The sequence below is a fragment of the Mus caroli genome, chromosome 4, assembly GCF_900094665.2.
Source record: "Mus caroli chromosome 4, CAROLI_EIJ_v1.1, whole genome shotgun sequence".
In the NCBI taxonomy this organism is placed as follows: domain Eukaryota; kingdom Metazoa; phylum Chordata; class Mammalia; order Rodentia; family Muridae; genus Mus; species Mus caroli.
In genome coordinates this window covers 96,967,066-96,991,881 of record NC_034573.1, presented here as the reverse complement: position 1 = coordinate 96,991,881, position 24,816 = coordinate 96,967,066, and the positions used below count along the sequence as shown (strand labels likewise).

Below are 24,816 nucleotides of genomic sequence, written 5' to 3'. Positions count from 1 at the left end.
CAAGGATCCATGGTGGAAAGAATGAAAGTTGTTCTTTGATCTCCACACATGTGCTATGGCATGTGCCCATGTTCACATATACACATGCATGCAGGTACACACACACACACACACACCCTGAAATAATAAAGACAATTGTTTTGAAGATAAAAATGATAAATGCAAGTACTGTGAAAGCCATCTATTTTAATGGATCACTTGATTAGCCATGGATCAATAGCTCTTGTTGAAGATCCAATACTGAGTGACATGAGAGATTATAAGGAAGAATCAGGAGCTGAACTTACGCTAACATAAGGCTCACTTTCCAGAGAGCCTCCACACTTGAGGAAACAATAGGAGAAAAATTAAAAGTGCCCTTGCCATGTTTATGGGATAACAAGGCAATAATTCCTAATTGGAGCCTTATAACAGGTCTGTGTGATGGACCTGGCTTCCAGAAGATGCCTGGCAGAAAGGTGGGTGTGATGGCTACAGATGGCTCTAATGGAAGAGTCAAGGTGACCAGAGTCACCGCTGTGATAAAGTGGGAGGAAGGCAAGGGGTCTGTAGGTTGTCCTGAGGGGACAATGAGATCATTGAAGATGAACTCAGCCATGGAATAGAAGGAGAATGAGGCCCACCAGGAGTCAGGTGAAAGTCTCAAAGTGTATGTGAGGGAGAGGCTGGGATGGTTTATGCTAGTGAAGACAAGGCAAGAAGGAAGGAACATTACAGAGAAAAGCAATGGACCTAAATGACAATGTTGGAGATGTTGGGGGAGAGGTGATAAAAGGCCAACTAGGAGTCTGAATGTCACTGAGGTTTGAGATAAGAATAGTCACATGAGAAACTTCAAGAGACAGTGGGTTTAAAAAGAGCATGCCACCATCATACATATAAAAAGGAGAGAGAGACCCAGGAGTTCAGGGAAGAAGAAGGCAGGCCAGACTCTTGTAGTACCTCACAGGCATCATTGATACTTTGGTTAGTTATGTTTCTCTGTAGTGGGGAGCTCTGTGCATTGTGGGACATTCAGCAGCGGTTTTGTCTCTATCCACTGGATGCCAATAGCATATCTCTACCCCATAGGGCCATCACAAGCATCCTTGGGCATTGCCAAGTGGTCGTTGGAGGGTAATGTCACCCCTGCTGGAGAAGACAGTGCTGGGGGAGGTCTGTTCCCCATGAAGGAATCTATGGAAATGGTTGGGGACCCTGAGTTCCAGTCTCAGGGGACTCTGCATGTCTGAGATAGGAACTTTGTCATACATTGGATGTCAGGAGTTAGGAGAAAGGTGAGGTCCAGATACACTACCCTGAGCAGTTCAAGGGTGCCCAGATGTAACATCCCCCATCCCTATATCTGCAGTCACAGCACAGAAAAGACCAACTTGGTTTCTTGTGGGAGAAGAAGAAAAAGAAAGTTTTCAAATGATGTATACGCAGGGGAAAACTGAGGCGAAGACGACCTAGGAATCAAACCTGGAGAGAAGTGGGAAGCAGAGAGACAGTCTTAGGATCCCTCCAGCTTTCAGAACAGGCACTCACATCTGCCTACGAGGAGAGGAAGGGAGCTGCTGCTTGACGGCTTTCTGAGGTTTCCACACACGAATCAGAATCTCAGGCGTCCAAGCTGATCAGTGTGTCTCCCCATTGAGATCAGTAAGGATGCAACCGGCTAATCCCACTAAGGCAAAGCTGCACTGCTCCAGGCATAGCCAGGCAGCTGTACACCCTTGAGCTAGTTAGCTCAGCACCGATCTGAGCTCTCACTTCATCCGTGGCAATATGGACTTAGTAATTTTCACGTGGCAGACTTCTTGATTGAAGATTAAATACAAAGAGCCATATTGCATAGAGTAGTATTTAATGACTCTTGGCTATTTGCTCATCTATTTTCTGTCCATCTCTAGTTACTTGATTTACTTTATGACTGCGGGAGTGGGGGATTATATCCAGGTATGGCATCATCAGTGCAGATGTGTTGGCTATGATTGGCATTATAATTCCAGAGAGAGTTTCTGAAGATGTATATTTAAGACATCTGGTCCCCTTGAGACATAAATAGGCTGAATCTTAAAAATGATACTCAGTGTTTGTATTGAAAGTAGAAAGTCCAGTGAGTTACATGCATTTTCAGGCTCCAGATGTTTGGAGATCTATGGCAGAACCTTTATGTAACTGTCAGCATGCCTGTACCTTCTTGGATGCTTGCATGTGAACTTCTGTACCAAATGAGCCTTATGCCTTGCTACTCTCTTCAACAACAGACTCATTTGACTGTAGAAGCTCCAGGAGCCACTACAAGACACCAGGATTCCTGCAACAGCACCTGCATCTCTCTGGAAACAAAACTCTTCACTGAACTGATTCTAGTTAAACATCACCTTTCCTTAGCCACGTGGATAATTTTTACAAAGGGCTAAAGGGCTTGGGGCCATTTTGAAGGCGTTTGGCTAATCAATACCTTGGTTACTAGTTAATCACATTGAATGGGAACGGGGGGACTTTTGACCATTTTAAACATCCGGTAGACAATTTGGGTTGCAGCCTGGATATATCTATGGCTTCTAAGGTAGGCTCTTCTCTTCTTTTACATAGACACTAGCTGGTGACTTCTGGATGAGATGTTTGCGGTTGCTTTCTTTGGCTTGTCTTTGATGGCATGGCACCCTGGGGTAACTGCACAAGAGAAAGTGAACCAGTAAGTGGGCTTTGGATCCTTACAAAACTGGGGTCTTATGCTGGGGATCTAAGACATGGTGATGTTGGCAGTGGGCTGTGGTGGCATGGAAGATAATCTTTTTTCATATTGTTACTAATCCAGCGGGAGGAGTGGAGCAGAGGAGAAGCCAGTTAGTAATAATGAGATCAGCCAGCTATCAATTTCCACTCAGCAGTGGGGTAATGCAGACCACGATGTTTAATCTCTCTGATTTCCCAGTTTTCCTGTCTGTAGATGGAGACTCATAGTACCTCTTCTATAACAGAAGATGCAGATGTAATACAATCCTGGATTTCAAATGTCCTCTGTATATAGTAGGCATTTAATAAGTCGAATTTTTCTTAAGCAATGTGAGACAGTTAAGAGAAAATAGTAAAAAAGAAATCCCACCTTACACTGGTTGAGGGGATATATTTAGGTAATATATGTAAATATTTTTGTGGGTAAGAGCAAGACATTGTAGAGAGACCATTCTAAACCTTTGTTTTGAGGAGACAGCAGAGGTAACATTCTCTTGTGTCTTGCATTTTTGGCTCTTCTATTTTCCTGAGATTTCCAACCTGCCTTCAGATATTTATATTTCATTGTTGAATATTTTATTGTACTTAAGCAGAACCTTAATCTAACCTTTGGGACTTTATTTTAAGCACTCTCTGTCTTTCAAACATTGGAGGCTTAAAGTTATTTTAGTCAAATTCTTATTCGTTGATTTCATTTTGACTCATTAGTGCTTCAATCAGTGGTTCTCAGCCTGTGGGTCCTGACCCCTTTGAAAGGGTTAAATGACCCTTTCACAGGGGATGCATATTAGATATCCTGCATGTCAGAGATTAACCTTATGATTTATAACTGTAGCAAAATTACAATTATGAAGTAGAAACAATTTTTTTTTCAGTGAGGGTCACCGCAATGTAAGGAACTGTCTTAAAGGGGCGCAGTGCTAGGAAGGTTGAGAACCACTGGATTAAATACCACAGTAAGAGAGAGTCCCTTTAAGTAACAGTTCAGAAGGGGAAATGTGTTTTACAAGCAGATAATCTGTAGCTTGTGTTTAAAACAAATACAGTTTTAGAACGTCATAAAATTCATCGCTAATAATAATTAGAAGACCCAGGCAAGAGGTCGATGGTGAAGAAAATCTCAGCTGAGATACTCTCAATTATAAAAGCTTATCATCGTAATCCTTTCTGAAAACCAGCAGAGTCTTGATGTTTGATGAACTTATCAAACAAGACAGTTCAGTGAAGAGGCAAATTTCGCGTTAAGGCAGAGAGATCCAAGTCAGTGCTTTACAAAGTGCTGAGGGAAAAACCATGGCACTCACTGCCAGTGCGTCTGACGTCGGTTTTCAAAATAGAAAGTTACAGGACAAAATCATTCTCCTGGGTTCAAATCCCGGTGCTGGCACTCACTATGAATAGTTATTTGATCTTGAGCAAATGACATAAGTGTTCCGGGCTGCATCTTACACACTTGTGAAACAGGACGAAAATAAGATCAGGGATTAAGTGCTTGCAAGTCCCTAGAACAATGGAACAATGCCCCACTTAAAGCACTCACCAAGAGCTGCCCCCAGGCATGGATGGTGTGGGGTGGCTAGGACCATGGTTAGGGTTGGTTTTTCCATTTGTTTGGATGGTTGACAGCAATCAGAAAGAAGAGATGTACAATGTGCCAGTTGGCTTGGGTCTTCTAGATTTATCCAGATCAATTAGAGGCTTCAACTTTCTGTTGTATTTTTAGCAACAGCACTTGTTTTTTCCTCAAATAAAATTCCACAAGAGACTTAATATGGAAGATGCGCGCGCACACACATGTGTGTGTGTGTGTGTGTGGTATGCCCGCAAATGTTTAACGGTACACATTTACTTTGTAAGCTTATGATTAACATTTGCTTTTTATATATCTGGATAGAAATAGGGTTGCCTAAGTATAAAATCTTAAACCAGGAAGGCTGTTATAATTGGTAGCAAAATCAGTGATTCTCTAGTACAGGTTTTATACAAGTAACAATTTTTTGGTATGTGTTATTTATGACTTATTTAAAACTTGAAATCCTTTCAATTTATTAAGATTTCTTTTATGGCTAAGAATAGAGCATTAGTGGATATTCCATGTTGTTCAGTATACATCTAAATCAATGAAGTCCAGCTAGGCAGCCTATGGTTCAGCTCTTTCCTCTATTACTAAGAGACGGGACAACATTCAACTGTTCTTGTGGGTTTGCCTATCTCTGTTTCAATTCCATCTATATGTGCCTTTCGAAGCTGGCATTAAACACATGTGTGCATATGGGCACACATTCACCCTCATGTTGCATGCATACACACACACACACACACACACACACACACACACACACACACAGAGGCACACATGCACTTACCCATGCACTCATGGGATGGGGTTGGGGTGTTTCAGTACATCACAGCAGGAGCTGTGTGATGAAGGGGGTGTAGAATGGTTCACTGCATAGCAGAGAGGATGCAGGGATGGGAATGTCTGCTCTTGTCTGGCTTCTTTATTTTATACCTTTAATTCTATCAGGCCCCTCAGCCCATAGGATGGTTTCACACACATTCTTGATGGGCCTTTTCTCCTCACTTGTGTTTCCTTGGAGAGATTTTCATAGACATACCTAGAGAGTAGACTTCATCTGGTAGATCTGTTCAGTGTTCTGGAACCCAGTACCGCAGACAGTTAAGATGGGCCAACCCACAGGACTGACTCTCTTGTTGATGATCGTCCCTTTCAGCATTGAAACATGCTTTCATTATCTTAGGTGATTATTTTTAATTTGCAGTTTATTTTGTTTAATGGTAATGTAGTCATTCGTGTTTGCTTATTGCTTGTGTTTGCAATGCAAATGACTATCTAATAATTTATTTTAATTTATATGACCTCATTTTTAAAATGTATCATCATGTAGACAAAGATGACTTTGCTTTATTGATTTAGTCTAATTATGATTTCTGACCCTTTTTTAAGGAGTTAGTTGATTACCCATCATCACCATCACCATTACTTTGTTTTGTTTTTATTTTGGTGGTCTGTATTGAACTGGGGGTGTTATACATATAGATAGGCACTGTTTCAAATGAACTACCACTCCAGTCCACTCTCTGTCTTTTAGTCATGATAATTAGGCTACTCACATTGAATATAATTATTGGTGAAGGGTGGCTTTGAGTTCAGTTTCCTATTTTCTATTTGTCCTATACCTTGTTTTCATATTTCTCTCTTTCTGAGATCATCTTTTAAATTTAGCATCTTATAATTTTAAATGGATAGAGTAACTAGTCTACTTTATTTTTGTTGTTTCTCTGTAAAATGTATAATATATAGCACAAATCTACCACAGCCTATGTTCAAATGATACTATATCATTGCTAATTTTGGTATTTCATCTGTAAAACTTTCTTTGGCATTTATCATAATGCATTTTTGTCAATGATTTTTTTTTAATTCTTGTACTGAAAATGGTGGAATTACACAAGACTTAACATTTAGTTTAATCAACTCCTGTTACAGAGAAAACCTGAGTGCCAGGGAGAGAGGGGAAGACTTTTGGCAATAAGATTTCTCACTTTTATGAGAAATTCATTTCATGAGCTTTGGTGAATTCAATTGTCACTGCATCCTTCCAAACTTGCTTTTGTATTATTCTTTGAATTGAAGACCAGAGCAATTTGGCTCATTCTACAGAGATATGTGGTAGCACAGGTGGCCTTCTAGCCTCTGGGCTGACCTTATCACCAGAACGATCACCGGACTCTCACATCAAGAAAATAAAACAAATTACCTCTTCAAAAACAAGCCCTTGCTTTCATAAGCAAGTCATAGGTTTGGCTTGGAGTTAAGATAACTCAAAGAGTTCCATCCTATCGTTTATACTGACAAAACCCAGAATTTGTCAGGAGAACTGGAGAGACGTAAATGAAGACCTCAATCCCAGAGGGAGCACCCCCCCCCCAAGCATCCAGTGGTGTCATTTCTTCTTAAATAGACCCCTCATGTCATAGATGCCAAGGAAGTGTCAATCATGCTTCCTCTTTTTATTTTATTGCTGTTATGGGTATCAAAGTGTGTTTGCCCAAGTGTCTGGGCCAGAGCCATGTGAATGTTCTCAGCAGTCATCAAGATGACTGGGATTAATATGGTCTTCTAATTAGCATATGCAATTGGGTGGCTGTGACTCAAAAGTGAGTCACAGTAATATAGAGATTGATATTCAGAGTCACTAACTCTAAGCGAGGCATCCAATAGCACTGGCATGAATTATGCAGAAAAGCTGGATGCATGCTTGGAACTAAAAGTGTGTGTGGAATTCTATGTGACTTGCAGATACTTGTTTGTATCACTCCTTTGTTCTTTATTTAGTAAGTAAATATTCTAGATTTAGTTGTTAGATATATTGCTAGGTAGTAAAATAAGCAAATGATATCCTGATCCTCCTGTAATTTACAGGCTGTGGTGATTGACTGAGAATAGTTCTCCTAAGCTCATGCATTTGAATACTTGATCCCCTGTTGGTAGACTGCTTGGGAAATGTTAGAAAGTATGACTCTGTTGGAGGAGCTATGTCACTGATGGCAGACATGGAGATTTTCAAAGCCCACACCATTCCCATTTGCTTTCCCCATCTCTGCATCGTGTTTGTGGATCATGATGTCCAGCCCTGAGCTACTGCTCCAGCACTGTGCCTGCTTACCTCCTGCCAGGCTCCATGCCTTTGCCATTATGGTCACAGCTCATCCATTGAAACTGTGAGCCCAATAAACTCTTTCTTCTATGAGTTGCGTGGGTCTTGGTGTCTTAGCACAGCCATCAGAAAGCAAGTCATGGACTCAGACAGCCAACATGTAAACACAAAGTTTCGTTTAAAATTGTGAAGAATTCTATGAAAGAATCAACAGAATGCATTGACAGAGAGAAAGAGATCTAAAGATAAATTAGTTGGGTAACATTCTCTGAAGAGGAAGGATCTACACTGAGATGTGAAGCTTGGGAGAAGCTAGGTGAAGAGGGCAGTGTGGAGAGATCAGCAGGTGTCCTGGGAAGTAGTTTGTGATGAATGTGGACTGAAGGAGGTAGGCAGAATGCAGAGAATGGCACCATGAAGAAATGTCAAAATGGTGGATGGAGTCTGTATCACAGACAGTCATGGACACGATGGTGAGGGGCATTAGATTTTATGTCTAGTAAAATAAATCTTATAAATGAGAAATATTGCATGGTTTCTCGTTAACAAGAACTCTTGTGTTTTTTTAATACAGAAATTAGAAAAGTGAGAAAGAAATAGAACCCCCCTCCCAAGGCCATAAAAGGATCCATAAAAGGATGGTATGGGATCCTCCATTAGCATGGTGGGTACTGAGGTGGGTAGAACAGGGAAACATGAGATGCATTTTAATGGCAAAGTTGACAGAAATTTCCAAAGAATTAGCTGAGAAGCTAAGAGAAGGAAGGGAACCAAAGGCCACTGCCAGGAATCCAGTCTGAGAGCTTGGATGTGTTGGTGGTTCCACTAATGATGTGGTTAAATTGAGAAAGAAGTTGGTTAAAAGTCAAAAATGAAGAGGTTCAACTTAGAACCAGCATGTTCTCTGTGCTGGGCGAAGGAGCAGGGTGTGAAGTGGGGAGCCTGGTGACAGAGAGGGAGGGCAGAGGTCAGTCATGGTGGAGCTCCAAACCTAGAAAACATTCACATGGATGGCATCTGATACTGATGACACAAATCTCAGCTCCTGGAGGATAAGAAAAGCAAGGGCAGAAAACCAAGGCAAGGCTTTGTCCTGAAGAACTCGAGTTCGTAGAGACCCCCAAAGAACTGGTCACTGAGTGAGAGACCAAGTAGAGGTTGTATTGAGGAGGTCAGGAGAAGGAAGCTTCCAGAGGCTAATACAGAGAGAGTCATATAAAGTTGGAAAACCATCTAGTGGGCTTAGCAATGAGGAGGATGCTGGTGATGGAGAAGTTTTAAAGACAGGTTTAAAACATCTTCATCTCATGATATAATTCCTATGTAATTGAATGGATTAGCTCAAGATTATATCATTAGTGACTTTGACTTTAAGCTTTGACTATAAGCTGAGCCTGTGTATTAGGATGTCAGATAGGCTTTCTGACCCACTAGCCTAGGATAAGTAGCTCGTTAATTAGTTTTTTAAGTTGCTGAGGTGACTACATTCGGGGCTCAAGCATTTGACTTTGATCCCTGGGGCTTGATGGGCAGCCAGGCTAGCCAATCAGTGAGTGCCAGGTTCAGAGAGAGGCCTTGAATTAAAAACTTTGGTGCAGAGCAATTCAGGAAGACATCTAATACTGACTCTGGCTTGCACATGTATATATCCACACTCACCACTGCCATTATAAATGAGCGTGGATTGCACAGTGTAGGCAGTTTATTCAAAAGAATTAGACTGTGGAACTTTTCTTTTCCCTGCCCTCCACCCCAATACAGGTTTAAATAGTTTAAAAACAGGTACCCTAGAGAATTAACTTTGGGGAGATGTGCAGCAACACTATTTGACTTGTACCATATCCATAGACAAAGAAAACTAAGTCATTCAGAGTAACTTTCTAATAATAGCAAGCAAGATAGAAGCAAACCCAGACTAGACTCCTGCGCTCCTGAGTTCCGGTACTCCAGGTTAAGTCGCTTACTGACTGAGCAGGTTCTTACTAGCTGGGAGATACATTGGAACTGCTTGCCAAGATTTCATAGGCCACAGAATCCTTGGAACCTCCTTAACTGTCATTGATTCAGTTTGCACTGCTGCAGCCAAAGACGTGTGGCTGGGCATTTAATGAAGAGGGTTATTTCACTTGTCGTTCTGGAGGTTTGAGAGTGTACTGCTGGCATTTCTCGGCTCTGGTGATGGCCTCTGGCTCAGCCACAGCATGTCAGATGGCATCTGATAGAAACATATTGTAGTCGAGAATACATGGTAAAGCAGAAAGCAAGAGGCTGGAGAATGAATGACTAGGCCACTCCTTGCAGAACAACCCACTTTCACAGAACCAGCCACTGAGAGACCAACAGTAATCGCTTCATAAGGATGGTGTTCCATGATATAAAACTGTCCAGGAGATCCTACCGCGTAGAGATTTCCTCGTCTCAAAAAAAAATTGAAAAAAAAAAAAAAAAAAAAAAAAAAAAAAAAGTACATTGCTGGGAGCTCAGTCTCCACATAGGGACACTTTGAGGCACGAATCACAGCAAACCATAAGCATTACATCATTTAATTAAAAATGGATGCACCTCCCTGGGAAAGGTATTTGGCAATATGTGTCACAAGCTTTAAAATCATTCACTCCATTCTACAGGGCATATCCAGTAAATAACCTACAATTCAGAAAAACACAAGGCTCAAGTATCTATTATTGTCGGGCAGTAAAGCAATACACAGTCATAAATACTTTATATCTCTTCTGTATTAAGTGCAAAAAAAATCAAGATATACAACATGATATTCAGTATGCCCTCAACTATATTATGAAAATAGAATGGAAAGAAATATAATAAAATATTAATGGTGGTAAGATTTGAAATAATATTTTTATAATTGTCATTATACTTTCTTTAATGTGACTGCATTACTTGTATAATCATCAAAAATGAAACTACACTTAAAAATTCATTAAAACGATGGGAAGGTATTGTTCATGTTGGCTGGAGGTGATTTAATGGCAGTCCTGGTGTTCCTTCAGTGTCTGGCCTCTGTGATAGCATTACCGTGTGCCTCTGTCTAGACATCATGTCATGAGCTTTGGAAGCTACAGCTGTGTGGCACTGCTGTCTGGACTCCTGCTTTCATCTCTGCCTGGCTTTACTGTTTCCATCCATTGTGACATCACAGCTCAGGCTGGGGACTTACAGTGACATTATCTTGACAGTTCTACAGTGAGGAGCATGGCTAACGCAAGCCCTCTTCAACCTCCAAATCTTTGGCCTGTAAATGTTTTCCATGTTTCTCCAAAACATTCTTTTATTTTAGGAGAGTATATCAGGAAAAAAAAAAGGTTCATGGCTCAAACTTTGAGCTGTCAGCATTTCTAGATGTCAAGATTATTTAATTTAGTTCTAACTAGGAATCAGGTTCAAACAAATCTCTTAAAAATGTCACTGTCCATTACCCAGAAGTTGGCTTTATTTTTTCCTTCCCTCTCTGCCCTTCTCCCTCTTCCCTCCCTCTCTGCCTCCTCCCTCCATCCCTCTACCCACTTTGTCTTCTTCCTTCTCTTCCTCCATTTTCCCCATTTCAGTACTTTCTGAACATGGGTCTATCTATGAAAGAAGGAATTCAGTAGCAATAGAGACGGGACCTGAATACCAAGGGTTTAGACTCTGGTAGAGAAAAGAATTTCACCAAGCATGCTAATTAAACACGGAGAAGATATATTGACAAAAATCAGCAAAATTGTATGGTTGTCAGGAAACTTTTCCTTCCAGTACTGTTAGCTGTGATGATACTGAGAGATACCTGTGAGATGAACACAGGGACAGCAACTGGGTTCCCTGGGTAGACACAATGAGGAAAACATACCTAGGGGAGAGTTCAGAGTGACCGCCACGGAATAAAGTCTGGTTATAAAGAAAAGTGATGATAATGGGCTTCTCACTGAACAGGCAGAAAAACTGGTGTCAAGATGAGGCCAGTGGAATCACTGAACTACAAGCTGTGGCAGGGCAGGGGCAGGGGTAGGGCCAGGGCCAGGGGCAAGGGCAGTGGGTTCCATGCAGATATGAGCTGATTCTATGGGAAATGGGAAGGGGCACAAAGAACTCACAGTGTGCCAGCATGATGGTTGATTGGAGGAAGAACAGTCGTTTGCATTCTAAATGAAAGCCCCCCTTCATTTTAGTTGGTACAGGAATCTATCACCAATTTCTGGAACTGGCAGCCTTTCTGAGTGCTTGGGGTTGAACATGAGAGGCAAATGCTCTACCACCAAATGGCATCCTCAGCCAGGCCCTGTGACTTTAGGGCCAAATGGTTTTGTTTTTATCTTATTTAGGAGGTTGAGAAGTTCAATTTAAGATATAACCATAGATTCTGTCTCTAGTAAAATAAAATAGAGACATGATATTTATTTACCTCCTAGGATGATTATAAAGATCAAATGAAATGGTCTAGGTAATGCCGCAACACACAGTACTTAAAGACAACTTTTTAGCAAATATTTTATGAATATTTTTATGTACTTTCAGTAACTATGTTGGGTAATGCTATTTTAACATAGCTTTACCAATGAGACAACAGGTTAGACATGTTAAGTACCACAAGTCTTTGAAGCCAGACCCTGGCCTCAATTTGTGTCTAACCACTGAAGTTTCTGCTTCTTTGGCTCATGAAAAACAATTTTTTCAGTCACCCTGAGGACTTTTACTCTAAAATGATAATCATTTGAGCTATTTGACATTGATAAAGATGTAATCATGTTGATGGTGCTTGTTGTATGGACTGGCTATATCTCACACGCTTGGCATCTTGTTCAAAGAACGAGTACACACAACTAGCAATGTAGTGAAGGATTTTACTCACAAGTATGGTGCAGGGTACCCTGCATGGGAGCAGCAGGCTCGGCAGGATTGCTCAAGAGCCTCAGGTTACATCCCATGGCTTCCTTTCACAAGTTCAAGAAGGCAGTTTGCTAGCGGCAGGGTTTGGTGGTCTCTACTCTCATAACTGTTGATTGACAAGTCGAAATTTGGGTCTTGTGTGCAGACATGGGTCTTGCATCCCACAGCTTTAATCATGCACATGCAATCATGCATAAACCCCTAAAATCTCATTCTGAGAACACAATTTGCCTGACTGTGTCTCCAACTAAAACCACTTTGGCTCATTTCTAGTTACAGAATGTATTGCTAGGGCAGAGAGACCAACTGCTTTGCAGGGAAAGGGATGTATGTGTTCAGCTCCAGCCATGCTGGGGCTAGCCTGTCCTTGTAAACTGCCTGTCTTGGTCATTTATTTAACCCCCCCCCCCAGTACCATATCAACCTTTAACGGGAACATGATAACTATTAGTTTATTTCTGATAAAGCATGCTTTAACCAGCAGGAAAGTGTGTACAAGTTTCTCTTTTGCTTTAGTTTTGAATCTCAAAACTGAGTCTTCTATCTTTTTTTAGGCGGGTCACCCGAGCTGTGACCCTGCAAGCAATGTCCTGTCAGTTGAGTGACTGGTACAAATGGACAGATTGTTTTCCATGTCAGGATAAAAAGGTAAGCCACCTAGAAGCACCTTAGGGTGTCACTCATCTGATTTGTGCATTAGGCATCAGTGGGAAATAGGCAGTGAGGATTATAAATCCAGGGCTCTGGGGAGACACTAGATCTGAATATAGGTGTTTGGAAACCTCAGGTACCTGGGTGGCAGAGAGGTTTGTGTCTGGCTCTCTTGTTTTTGTTTATAAGATATCATGAGATTCGGCTAATGAAAGTGTCCACGTTATGACACAGGAAAATAGCCACCATGACACAGATACACGGAAGCTCCATGAAGTTTTCTGGGTCCTAGGCAACACTTGTCCTCTGATGAGGATCATCTGGAAGGACTGCTAGATGGATTAGTGATAAAGAGCCAAGATGTCTCTTGACATGTATTAATCTCCCAAGACAACAATAATCCATTTCTACAAACATAGTAGCTTTACACAACAGACATTTGTCCTCTGGGTCCTGGAGGCCAGAGGAAAGTGAAAGAGATCTGAGTAGTGTCCTCCTGGAGACTCCAAGGGAGAGAACATGCGCTTTGCATCAGCTACTGCTTCTGATTGTCAATAGGCCTTGGCCTGTGGCTGCATCTCTCCTCCCTTCGACACATTGCTTCCTTTTCTGTGTGTCTTCCCCCCACTCTCAACCCCCTGTGTCTGCCTTCAACCTCCCTGTAAATCCTTCTTTTAAGAAAGTATGACATTTTGGGCTACTGAGAAAACCCAATTTACAAAACCCTTAGTATTTTCAGCAAAATGTTTTGCAAATAAGGGGAAATAAAAATCTTTTACAGATGCGGAGTTATACCCTTTGGTGGCTGGTACTTAACCTATTAAGCCTTCTTTTTCCTCATTTGTTTTTGTTTAGGTAGCAGATTGCACAAGGGACCCTCTTACAGTTTATATAAAAATTGAATTACTTCCTTAAACACTTAGAAAGATATATGTGTCTATGAAGTAATCCTTAAGAAATTAGATCCCGTTAATTATTTAACTAAAAGACCACCTTTGTTTCATTTATTAATAAATACGCTTCACCCTCTCAAAAGTCATCCAAATAAAGATGGGAATTTCTGGAAAGAAACATTATCTACTACATAGAAAAGGAAATTATGCTTTCATGACACAAGCCACAGGCAACAGCACAGAGAAGTCCCCCAGGGAGTATCGACACTTGCCTTCCTACAACCCACAGCCTTCATTATTTGATGGCACCTAGTAAACAGAGGACGGACAGAAATGAACCTGGAGGCATACTCCATTGTTCCGAGAGCAGACACTACAGAAAGGATGGTGATGGCATTAATAGTCACCATTTATCAAGTGCTTCCCCTGTCCCAGGTGCTGCAGTAATGACTGCATTAGAACAGTAATGCTTTACATAAACACATTGTCTAGCTTGGCTTTCACAGGCAAATGGAGGATGGGCGCCAATGTCCACTGTCAAGAGGTTGAATACTGAGAAAGATGGACCTGAGACTTAAATCTGGGCAAACTCATAGATTCAAGAAGCAACTCATAGATGCTCAACTCTGTATTCTGACTTGTTAACATTCTTGGACTTTTGCTGAGCCAAGATCCAAGACAGGGCTTAGCATCATTGTCAATCAGTCCATGGCTACTTTCCATGCACTGTAATTTGTATTATTACATATTTTATCTCAGCTGGATTCTAAACTTCTAGAAGGAGGCCATGAGACCTCACATTTCTCTCCATATCCTAGTTTTTGGCCTCCTGCTTCTACACCATTCTCTGACCCTTGTACATTTTCCACAAAGCCTTTATCATAAAAATCTAGACCCCCAAGTTGGCAATGTCTTTAAATCCTTCCTGACCTTACATCAACAAGTGCTTACTCACCTGTAGGCAAGGCTCGAGTCAGGTACTGAATGACGTCTCCTCTTTAATCTTTATATTTCCCTACATCGTAGGCATGTAGTTACTTGATGCCTATAATTTCTAGAAATGTCACTTTCCCCAAAGCAGAATCAATAGAGATAACTATTATTGGCTCAGGTTGTCAAGAACAATCCCTGAAGCAGTTATTGCAAATAGAGAGCCCTATCCATCTTCCCCTGTGACTGGAGGCAAGAAGGAGACTACCCCTATTTGGATCATATAGATGCATATTAAGTAAAGAGGAGATACCATGGAGAAAAAAGGGGGGAAAAAAACCCTGCAAAGGCGAAACAGCAATGGCCTCTAAAAGTGTACCTGAACACGTGAAGCCACTCTCCTAAGGCTGTCCTTCCTTCATTTCTTATCACTGCTCCATCTCAGTCTGAGAATTCCTCAGAGATGGTAGGCAAGGCAGGCAAATAGGCAGATGCTAAGTCATCACCTTATTTGACAAGCGCTAAGAAAGACAAGGAGATAAAGAGTACATGATCAAGTCAGGGAAGGCTATCCAGAGGAGGGAAGCCATGAACTTGGATAGATAAACACTTGAATATGTAACTGGTTGAATACGGGAAGAGATGTAAAGGGCCTTTAAAATGTGCTCGTCCCAGCCTTTCATTCCATACTTTGCATTCCTATTCGGAATTCCAGCTGACAACTGTGCCACCTTTGTCTGAACACCACGGTGCATGCTCATGTGTCCCCTTATAAGACAGCCCTGAAGGCAGCTTTCAATCATCCAACAGTTATTCCTTATGTTGAGCTGAGACCTGCCTACACGGATCTTGGCTGATTGATTGACAAGACGATGTCTGGTTCACATTCTGATTTTAGTACCGATACCGGAGCCTCTTGCAGCCAAGCAAGTTTGGAGGAACCATCTGCAGTGGTGATATCTGGGATGAGGCCAGCTGTGACAGCCCCACACCTTGTCTAAGGCAAGCACAGTGTGGACAGGATTTCCAGTGTAGAGAGACAGGTGAGTAGCATGCCAATACAACAACAGCTGCACTAGTCAAACACACTATGCAAAGTAAGTCTTCGGGAGTTGGTTACAGTGTTGACTCCTAACGGCTGGGGGTTCAGGAATGAGCCCAGTAATCTGCATTTTCAGTCAAGCTAGCAACCCATACAACTGAAAAAGCAATTGTTGTGTTTTTAAAAAGTTATGTGTATGTATGTGTAGGAGGGTGGTACGTGCATGTGTTAGCACAGGTACCCATACGGGCCAGAAAAGGGCTTCAGATCCCCTGGAGTTGAAGTTACAGTCTTTCTGACATAAGCCACCAGCTGATATGAGTGCTCAGAACTGAATTCAGGTCCTATACTGAAGTCAGGTCCTATGCAAGAGCAACACACACATTCTTAACTGCTGAGCTACCCTTATAATTTTGATTCATTTATACATATATTTTTGATTAATTAAGGAAAAGTTCAATTCACAGAAATTAATAGATTACATTTATTAAACAAATACTTACTAGGTACATAGTATGCTCTAGTCAGTGTACCATTTGCTGTTAACATGCAAATTAAAAACAATGTACATGACCTTGAGGTAGTCCTAATCTGTCTATAAGAGAGACCTACAAGAGGTCAATTATAGTATCATGGGATAGCTATTGGAGTGTGTGCAATTCTCTATCAGGGAGTACCCAAATATGTTTTAGGGACTCAGGACAGTCCTTAAAATGGCATTTGAGTTGAGATTTGGAAAATGCATGTGCAAAAATGAGAATTCCAAGACTTACAATCTTTCCAGAATCTTTGAGGCATAAAGGCTTTAGAAACAGACAGGTTGGGTGATGAGCCCCCAAGATAACCTGGAACAAGGGAGGTTACAGGGTTCAGATTGTGGCATTTGGAAGTGTGGGAACCCTTGGCAGATATAGAGTAAGAGTATGGTTTGGGACGATTGGCATTTCAGAGGATGACAGGTAGATTTGATGTGGAAGCTGGATTTGAGACTGCAAGCTGGGTGGACAGCACACAACTAGAGAATTCGGGAGGACGGAAGAGGAAGTGCAAGCAGAGAGAACAGGACAGGTAGGAGGGTAAAAGTAGGCCAGGCTCATGACTAACCAACAGTGTTGAGGAATTCGGTCCAGGAAACCCCCTCAGCCTCATATCGCTCAGGTCGCTGCCTGAAACGCCACCTGGTGTGTAATGGAGATAACGACTGCCTGGATGGCTCTGATGAGTCCGACTGTGAAGATGTCAGGGTCATTGAGGATCATTGCCGTCAGTATGAACCAATCCCAGGATCGGAAAGGGCAGCCTTGGGGTAAGTGGCCATCTTGGGGATATTCAAGAGAGGCAAATGGTTCCTTTTTCATTATGGGAATGAGGCAGAATAGACCTGTTCTGGAAGGTGCCTCTGAAGAGTTCCTGGAAGTAGCTCTTGTTTCCTGAGGGAGCTTGCACCACCCTGGTAATCTGATATCACTCACACTTTCTATCTTTTCCTATCCAAGGGTCCTCCTTCCCTGTCTACAGTCCCTCTCCTCTCAGCCCAATTTCTTTCATTTTCAAGGCTATTGTCTTCCATAAAGTCTTCCTAGATGTCCCCCAGGGCAGCTCTCCTCAGATGCATCTGACCTTTCTAACATCCTTGCTCATGGTACACTCTGGAAAGAAAGTGGGCTTCTTCGTGAGACAGAACCTTGACCCTCTTTGTTGTTTGAGTCACTTCTCAGACCACAGTTCTTCTGTTGAGCTGAAATTAGCCTCCATTCTAATTTATCTTCACCATACACCTTACATCCAGGCTCAATTGCCCACATGCCTCATGCTCTGTCTTCCTGCACATTAATCAGTTTCTTTTTCTCTAGAGTGTCTTCATTCATATCCTAATATGGTTGACTTCTTGTCTAGTGCTGTGGACTGAATTGTGGTCCTGTACAATTATGTCAGAACCCTATGCACCTAAAGTGATTACATTTGCAGACAGGGATTTGAGGGAATAATTCAGGTTGAATTATCCATAAGGATTGGTGTCCATAGAAATGGAAAAAGAGCTACTGCACTCTATTTTCACAACTGTACTGACAAGAATCTACATAAGGACACCAAAAGAGCATCTGTCTGCAGGCCCAAAAACTGGAAACCAACCTAAAAATAATCCCTTGATTTTGTCTCTAGAACTAAAGAAAAAATTGATTTCTGAAGTTTAAGGCACCAATCTGATATTTTTAAAGCACCCCAAATATCCCATTCATAGGACTGCAGGGCATGATTTCTGGAGAATCTAGGAGTGTCTCTCACCTGCTCTTGGGTATGCCTGGGCAACCATAGTCCCTACCTACAGTTCACAGAACATCTTCTGTTACTAGTCTAACATACAGCTGTCTTAGGATTTTATTGCTATGAAGAAACACTATGGCCATGGCAACTCTTATAAAGGACAAGATTTAATTGGGCTGGTTTATAGTTTCAGAGGTTTAGTCCATTATCATCATGACAGGAAGCATGGCAGCGTGCAGGCAGACATGGTGCTGGAGAGGTAGCTGAGAGTTCTACATCTGGATTTGCAGGCAGCAAAAAGAGCCAGTAAGTCACTAGGCCTGGCTTGAGCTTCTGCAACCTCAAAGCTCACCCCCAGTGGCATACTTCCTCCAACAAGGCCACGCCCACTCCAACAAGTCCACACCTAGAATAATGCCACTTCCTATGAGTCTATGGGGGGCATTTTCATATGGACCACCACAGCAACCATCAGGGATGGAGACAACTATTGTGGCTACCAGTGGAGGTACAGAATTCTTAGTCATCTCAGTCTTCCAATGTCCCCAGTCCAAGAGCTAGCTCATGGCAATAGTCTGGTGTTGCTAGATTCCTGCTACTTTGTCTTTGCCTTTGGCCTTGTCCTCTAACTAGAATATCAGCTCCTTGAAGACAGACTGTGTAGGACTCAGTCTCCCTCTCTGCTCTTTGTCAGTGTATTCAGTGTTCTCGCTTCTCACTGACTTTAGGCTGCCTTGACGCATATCAGTGTGACCAGCTGCCTCTTCACAAAGGTGATTGGATGAGGAATCAATTGTCACAAGTGATCTGATCAGGTTACAACCCATCTTGGGATACTATGAGCTCTCAATCACAAGGCTTAATTGCTCTTGAAGCCCCAGCCCACTCACCAGATGGGTTTGGATCCTGTACTCCCTGTAGACTCAAGGTGCAATGCAGAGCACAGTGTTTCTTTTCATTAGGATGGCCATAGCAATTCACCCTCACCTGGTGGCTAAAACAGCAAATGTACTGCATTACAGCCCTGAAAACTAGAAGTCTGAGAATACAAGTCAGCAGGGCTGGTTTCTTCTGAGGGCGTCTCCTTGGTTTTTCATGGTCTCAGGCATGCCTCTATCCTAGCTTTAACTTTATTCCCTGGGTTAAGGCCTTATTGTAGTTTTAACCCAATTACTTCTTTAAGGGACCCATCTTCAGCTGACGTCACATTCTATGATTCTGATACTTAGAATACCAACCTGAGCATTTAGAGCAAAATTTAGTCCTCAGCACAATCAAAGGGGATTCCTGTCCACTTAGAAAGTGGCTGTGGTGAACAGAGTTGAAGTATGGAATGTTGAAGTAAAAAAAAAAAATATCCTCCAACTGACAAAAAACATTGCAGACTGCAAAGCTGCTCTCTTGTGATTCTGAGAGTTCTGATACACTTCCTGAATAGTATGTTTCTCTCACACCGAACACAGAAACCAGTGAAATGGACCTATCTTCAACAAACAGTTGACATTTTGATGTAACTGTACTTTTCAAGGTCTTAGGAAATTTTTGATATCTTATACTAATTTAAGAATTTCCTAGTTTCAATTTTTATGTATTGATAAATTCATTATATATATATATATGTATATATATATATATATATATATATATATATATATATAGAGAGAGAGAGAGAGAGAGAGAGGCAAAAACTGTCTTCATGTGCTCCATCTTCATGCTAGAAGCAGACCCAGTGGCTCTTTGTCCCTTCCCTCCCTAGAGCTGACCTCGATAAGATGCAGTGCAGGATTTCCAACTTACCTTTAAAAATAGATTAACACCATATACTGCCTAGGAAGCAAGCCTCTATGATTATGCCTTTTAGATGCAGGGAATTTAGATGTTAGGGAAATTGGATTGTGACATGCATACTGTTAACCCCTTTTTGTTCTTAGTTACATGTTTTTCCTATGACACATTTTGATTATGTTTCTATCTCCTCTGCCAACTCATCCAAGATCCCCCCCCTACTTCCTCCCCATCCAATGTTATGTCCGCCTTTTTCAAAAACAAGAAAAATAATGGGTTTTTGTTAGACACCTTGAACACTACGTGACATTTGAAGATTTCTTCTTCAAGCACATATTATGTATACCGTTTTTAAAAAGGGATGAAGTACTGCAACAAGGGTTAACAATAGAGTGAAGGCAGAAATCCTCTTGTCTTTTTAAATAAAGTTTTATTAGGACACAGCTTTCACCTTAAAACGGCAGAGTTAAGTAGCAGCGGTTAGGGCCCATATCCTGCAAAGCCCGATATAGTTACTACCTTTATACAAACATGCTTGCTGACTTTTGTAATGTAATCATAGAATATATACTTTAACAATCTTTCACTGAAAGATGGCCAGATATTTTTCCAGCCTGTTAGCTACCTTTTCTCAAAGCTGCAACCAAATTATTTTCAAGAAGCATCTTAGGGGAGGAGCCACTAATTTTGGCTCATGGTTCAGGGTACAGCCCATCTTGGGGGGTGGGAGTCTGGGCAATGGGGGTGTCTTACAGATGTGATGGTAACATCATGAGGCTACTTGCTCATCTCTTGATGGATTAGGAAACAAAAAGAGGGACCACATACCTCCAAGTCCATCCCACAACTCACTTCCCCAGTCACAGCCCCACATAAAATGTTTTACAACCTCTCAAAAAAGTTCCTTCAACTGAGAACTAATCATTCAGACATGAGTCTGTGGAAAACATTGCCCATTTGAACCATAACTCCCATTTTCTCTCTTAGAAACAGTGCTGCAATGACTATCCTGGTCCGTGTGTCCTTTGTGCACATGCGTAGATTTCTAAGAGGGTAGAATTCTTACTACACTTTTCATTTCCACTGGAGCCTTTCCAAATGTAGTAGGCTTAATGTTTACATACAATTTTGAGGCTGACTGTTGCTCTGAGGTCTTATTTGGTGTGTATCAGAGGCTGTGCTTTTAAACAACGAACAGAAACTTGCTCAGTGGATGGCAGATTGAAACTTCAGGATGGGGATAAAGGCACAGAAACAGAATTTAGTGCCAAAAACAACTTGGGGAGAAATCCATTGTGACTATAGATAGGCAAATTACTCTTTCTTTCTTTCTTTCTTCTTTCTTTCTTTCTTTCTTTCTTTCTTTCTTTCTTTCTTTCTTTCTTTCTTTCTTTCTTTCTTCCTTTCTTCCACTTCAACTTCTGCATTTGCCAAGTTGTCATGAAATCTAAAGTTAATGTATGTTAAACATCTAGTTTAGTATGTATTTAATTGATCATAGCTATTATTACATGACTTTTATTAATAAGAAAAGAGACATAGAAAGGAAATGAAGACGGGCATTCACATACATTGAATTGATAAGGCATGTCAGGCGCTATGTAATTATCGGCTTATTCTTTGAGGTAGATTGTAGCCACAGTTTATCTTTTGTTCCTCTTTGGCCTTTGTGCCTGTCACAGAGTGCATGAACAGTCACATGAGTGCCACACAGAAGGTAAGTATCAACTGCCAGGAACACAGGGGTTAGGGGGAAGCACTGACTAGAACGACTCAAAAGACAACTTTTGAGTTGAGTCTCAAAGGCTACTTAAGAATTTAGGAGGCAGGAAGAAGCAGTACTTTTACACAAGAGACATTTCTGTCCAGTCTTAGAACTCTTAATCATTCCTGATGTCTACACTATGGTGACAAAGTTACAGTTAGTTAGAGTAAGTGGCAGAGCTGGAAATTACCCAGGGATCTCCCTGATAGTCACCGTGTGCACATTTGTCATTCCAGGCTGCCTCAAAGACAGTGAATTTTCTAAAGATTGGAGCCTTACACATATATGGTTATTCAAATTCACTTTTTAGTAGCAGAACCTTTTCCTGAACTAATACTAAAATTAGCAGCAGAGGATATCCATCATGGTTAATTTTCTATGGCTATGATTAAAACAGCACGACCAAGGCAATTATAAAACCAAGTGTCTCACTTGGGGCTCATGATTCCAGAGGGTTAGAGTCATGACCTCTCATGGTAGGAAGCATGGTGCTGGAGTGGTAGCTGAGAACTTACACTTGATCCACACGAGGGAGAGAGAACTAGACTAGAATGGTGTGGGCTTTGGAAACCTCAAATCCCATCCCCAGTGACATACCTCCTCCAACAAGGCCATGCATCCTAATATTTCCTCAAATAGTTCAAAACACTGGGAAACAACCATTTATATATATGAGGTAATGGGGCCATTCTCACTCAAACCATGACAGTGTCTATTCAGTGTGATATATGCCAAGCCTGTCTATGATACTTCAACATGGATTCCGTGTAGCTAACTCTAGGAGGGAAGTACTTTTACTAACTGCTGTTAACAGATGACTAAAGTGGGGCAGAGAGACGAGATGATTTGCCTGTGCTCACACAGCTGTCTGTGGCACTAATTTAACTGGCTTCTATGCTTGGATTCTTAAAAAACAAAAAACAAACAAACAAACAAAAACCATGCCCATTACCCTGTAACTTAACAGATAATCAGAACTGCCTCCTAAGGACACTGGTCCAGATGCTCTGGCTAACAGCTACCTGGGACCCAGGCCCAGTCCAGCTAGTCTTTCAGCATTGACTACTTGAGGGAACCCCAGGGCTCCATCAAAGTACTTGGTAAAAACCACCTCTCAACCTACTAACTACAGTATGTTCTAGAGCAGTGTGGTTCTTTACCTATAGGTCCTGACGCCCACAGGAGTTGCCTATGGGATATCCTGCATACCAGATATTTTCATGATAATTTCTAGCAGTAGCAAAATTACAATTATAAAGTAGAAAAGGAATAATTTTATAGCTGGGGATCACCACAACATGAGGGACTGTATTAAAGGGTCACAGCATTAGGGAGATCGGAAAACAAAGGCATTTTCTTTGCCTTTGAAAAGATTTTTTTTTTCAAGATTCTGCTTTTCCAACTTAGGTACAACATCCTGACTCAAGAAGAAGCCCAGAGTGTTTACGATGCTAAGTATTATGGGGGCCAGTGTGAGACTGTGTACAATGGAGACTGGAAAAAGCTGCAGTACGACCCCACCTGTGAGCGCCTCTACTATGGGGAGGATGAGAAATACTTTCGGAAGCCCTACAACTTCCTTAAGTACCACTTTGAAGTAAGTCTGATGGAGGCGGTATAGGATGAGATGGCAGAAGCCACCTGTCCAGGGAGATAGCTTGCTCTGAAGGCTTTTATTTTCCATAGGGTTTGAGGTGACTGAAGGCTCCTTCTGGCCTGCTGCACATGTATGTTCATCGTTGAAGGTGATGAGATGGGAGTGTAGGGGAGCCATAGTGCATACACATTGACCCACCTGCTCAGCCTTGGCTCCATTTCCAAACTAGTGAAACAGACTTGGGATGCCTTCTCCAGCCCCATCCGACAATGTGGCTCTGTTAAACTCTAACTACAAAGGATTGTGAACAACTCATTTGCCCTTTCTCCCCGGGCCACTCTCCTAATCTGTGAGGTGGGACTAAGACACGGAGGGGTGGAGTTCTGACACATGGCCCCTCTACGGGCTTCACCAAGAGTGCTTTATATCTATCGTTTTCAATTTTTTAAAAATATGATTTTGCAGGCTGGAGAGATGGCTCAGCGGTTAAGAGCACTGACTGCTCTTCTGAAGGTCCTGAGTTCAAATCCCAGCAACCACCCATAATGAGATCGGATGCCCTCTTCTAGCATGTCTGAAGACAGCTACAATGTACTTACATATAATAATAATAATTAAATCTTTGGGCTGGAGTGAGTGGGGTGGAAGCGAGCAGAGGTCCTGAGTTCAATTCCCAGCAACCACATAATGGCTCACAACCATCTATACAGCTACAGTCTCATATAAAATAAATAAATAAATAAATAAATAAATATTTAAAAAACCAAAAAAAAATTAAGCTGCCCTTTTTTTAAAAAAAAATGATTTTGTTTTCAACAAAGTCTTCTTACAGCTGGGTAAGTAAGTGGTAGTGCATCCCTTTAATCCTAGCACTTGGGAGGCAGAGGCAATCTCAAAGTAGTTCAAGAACAGCCCAGGCGATACAAAGAAACCCTGTTTCTCCCTACTCCACCCCCAAATCAAAACTGCTTTGAAACAGCTGATGGTCTCACTTTCCATTTCTAAACCTCTGTGGTTTCCCAGTCACTCAGAACATTGAGTGGCTCACAGTACATTTCAGAACCAGTTCAAGGCCACACGTTTTCTTACCGTCAACCTGTGGGGAAGTGTTCATACTGCAATCTCACGGAAAGCTTGCTCTGTGTGGCCAGATCTATGTATGTTCTCCTACTTAACCATCATAGCAGTAACATGAGATTCACACGTCAGTGTCCCTTTTAGATATTAGAAGGAAAACACAAAGGAATATAGTCTCAGTCCTAAAGTAGTTGGCACCAGTCCAGCACCAGTTGGCAGAGACAATATTCTCACCAGATCTACCCAAACTAAGACCAAGTTATGTATCACTCAGGACAGAGGACATATACACTCCATGTATGGAGTTGTATACATAGATCTGCACACATCTACAAGGGCAGATGGAATAAGCAATTGTCTACAAACAGCCTCCCCACTCCAAGATGTGTTGAGAGAAAAGTATTGATGGAAGGTACTGACATGGGGTCTGTTTTTAAGACATCTGCTTCTCTAGTTTGGTGGTCCACCTCTGTTGGACCTCTGAAGAGCTAAGCTGAAACACACTGATGTCATTTTCC

At 41.7% G+C, this 24,816-nt stretch overlaps 1 protein-coding gene across 2 annotated transcripts in view; it reads left to right on the top strand.

Annotated features, from left to right (window-relative positions):
• Nucleotides 1-2,459: 2,459 nt before the first annotated feature.
• The window catches only part of C8a (complement C8 alpha chain), a 60,158-nt gene continuing 37,801 nt past the window's right edge, over nucleotides 2,460-24,816 (top strand). Inside the window, exons 1-5 of one of the 2 annotated variants that reach the window (XM_021159830.2) lie at nucleotides 2,460-2,557; nucleotides 12,848-12,941; nucleotides 15,666-15,810; nucleotides 16,968-17,115; nucleotides 23,032-23,221. In XM_021159830.2, coding sequence (XP_021015489.1) covers nucleotides 12,879-12,941; nucleotides 15,666-15,810; nucleotides 16,968-17,115; nucleotides 23,032-23,221 — 546 coding nt within the window. In that variant the 5' untranslated portion in view covers nucleotides 2,460-2,557; nucleotides 12,848-12,878. The other variant, XM_021159829.2, reaches the window with a different exon arrangement.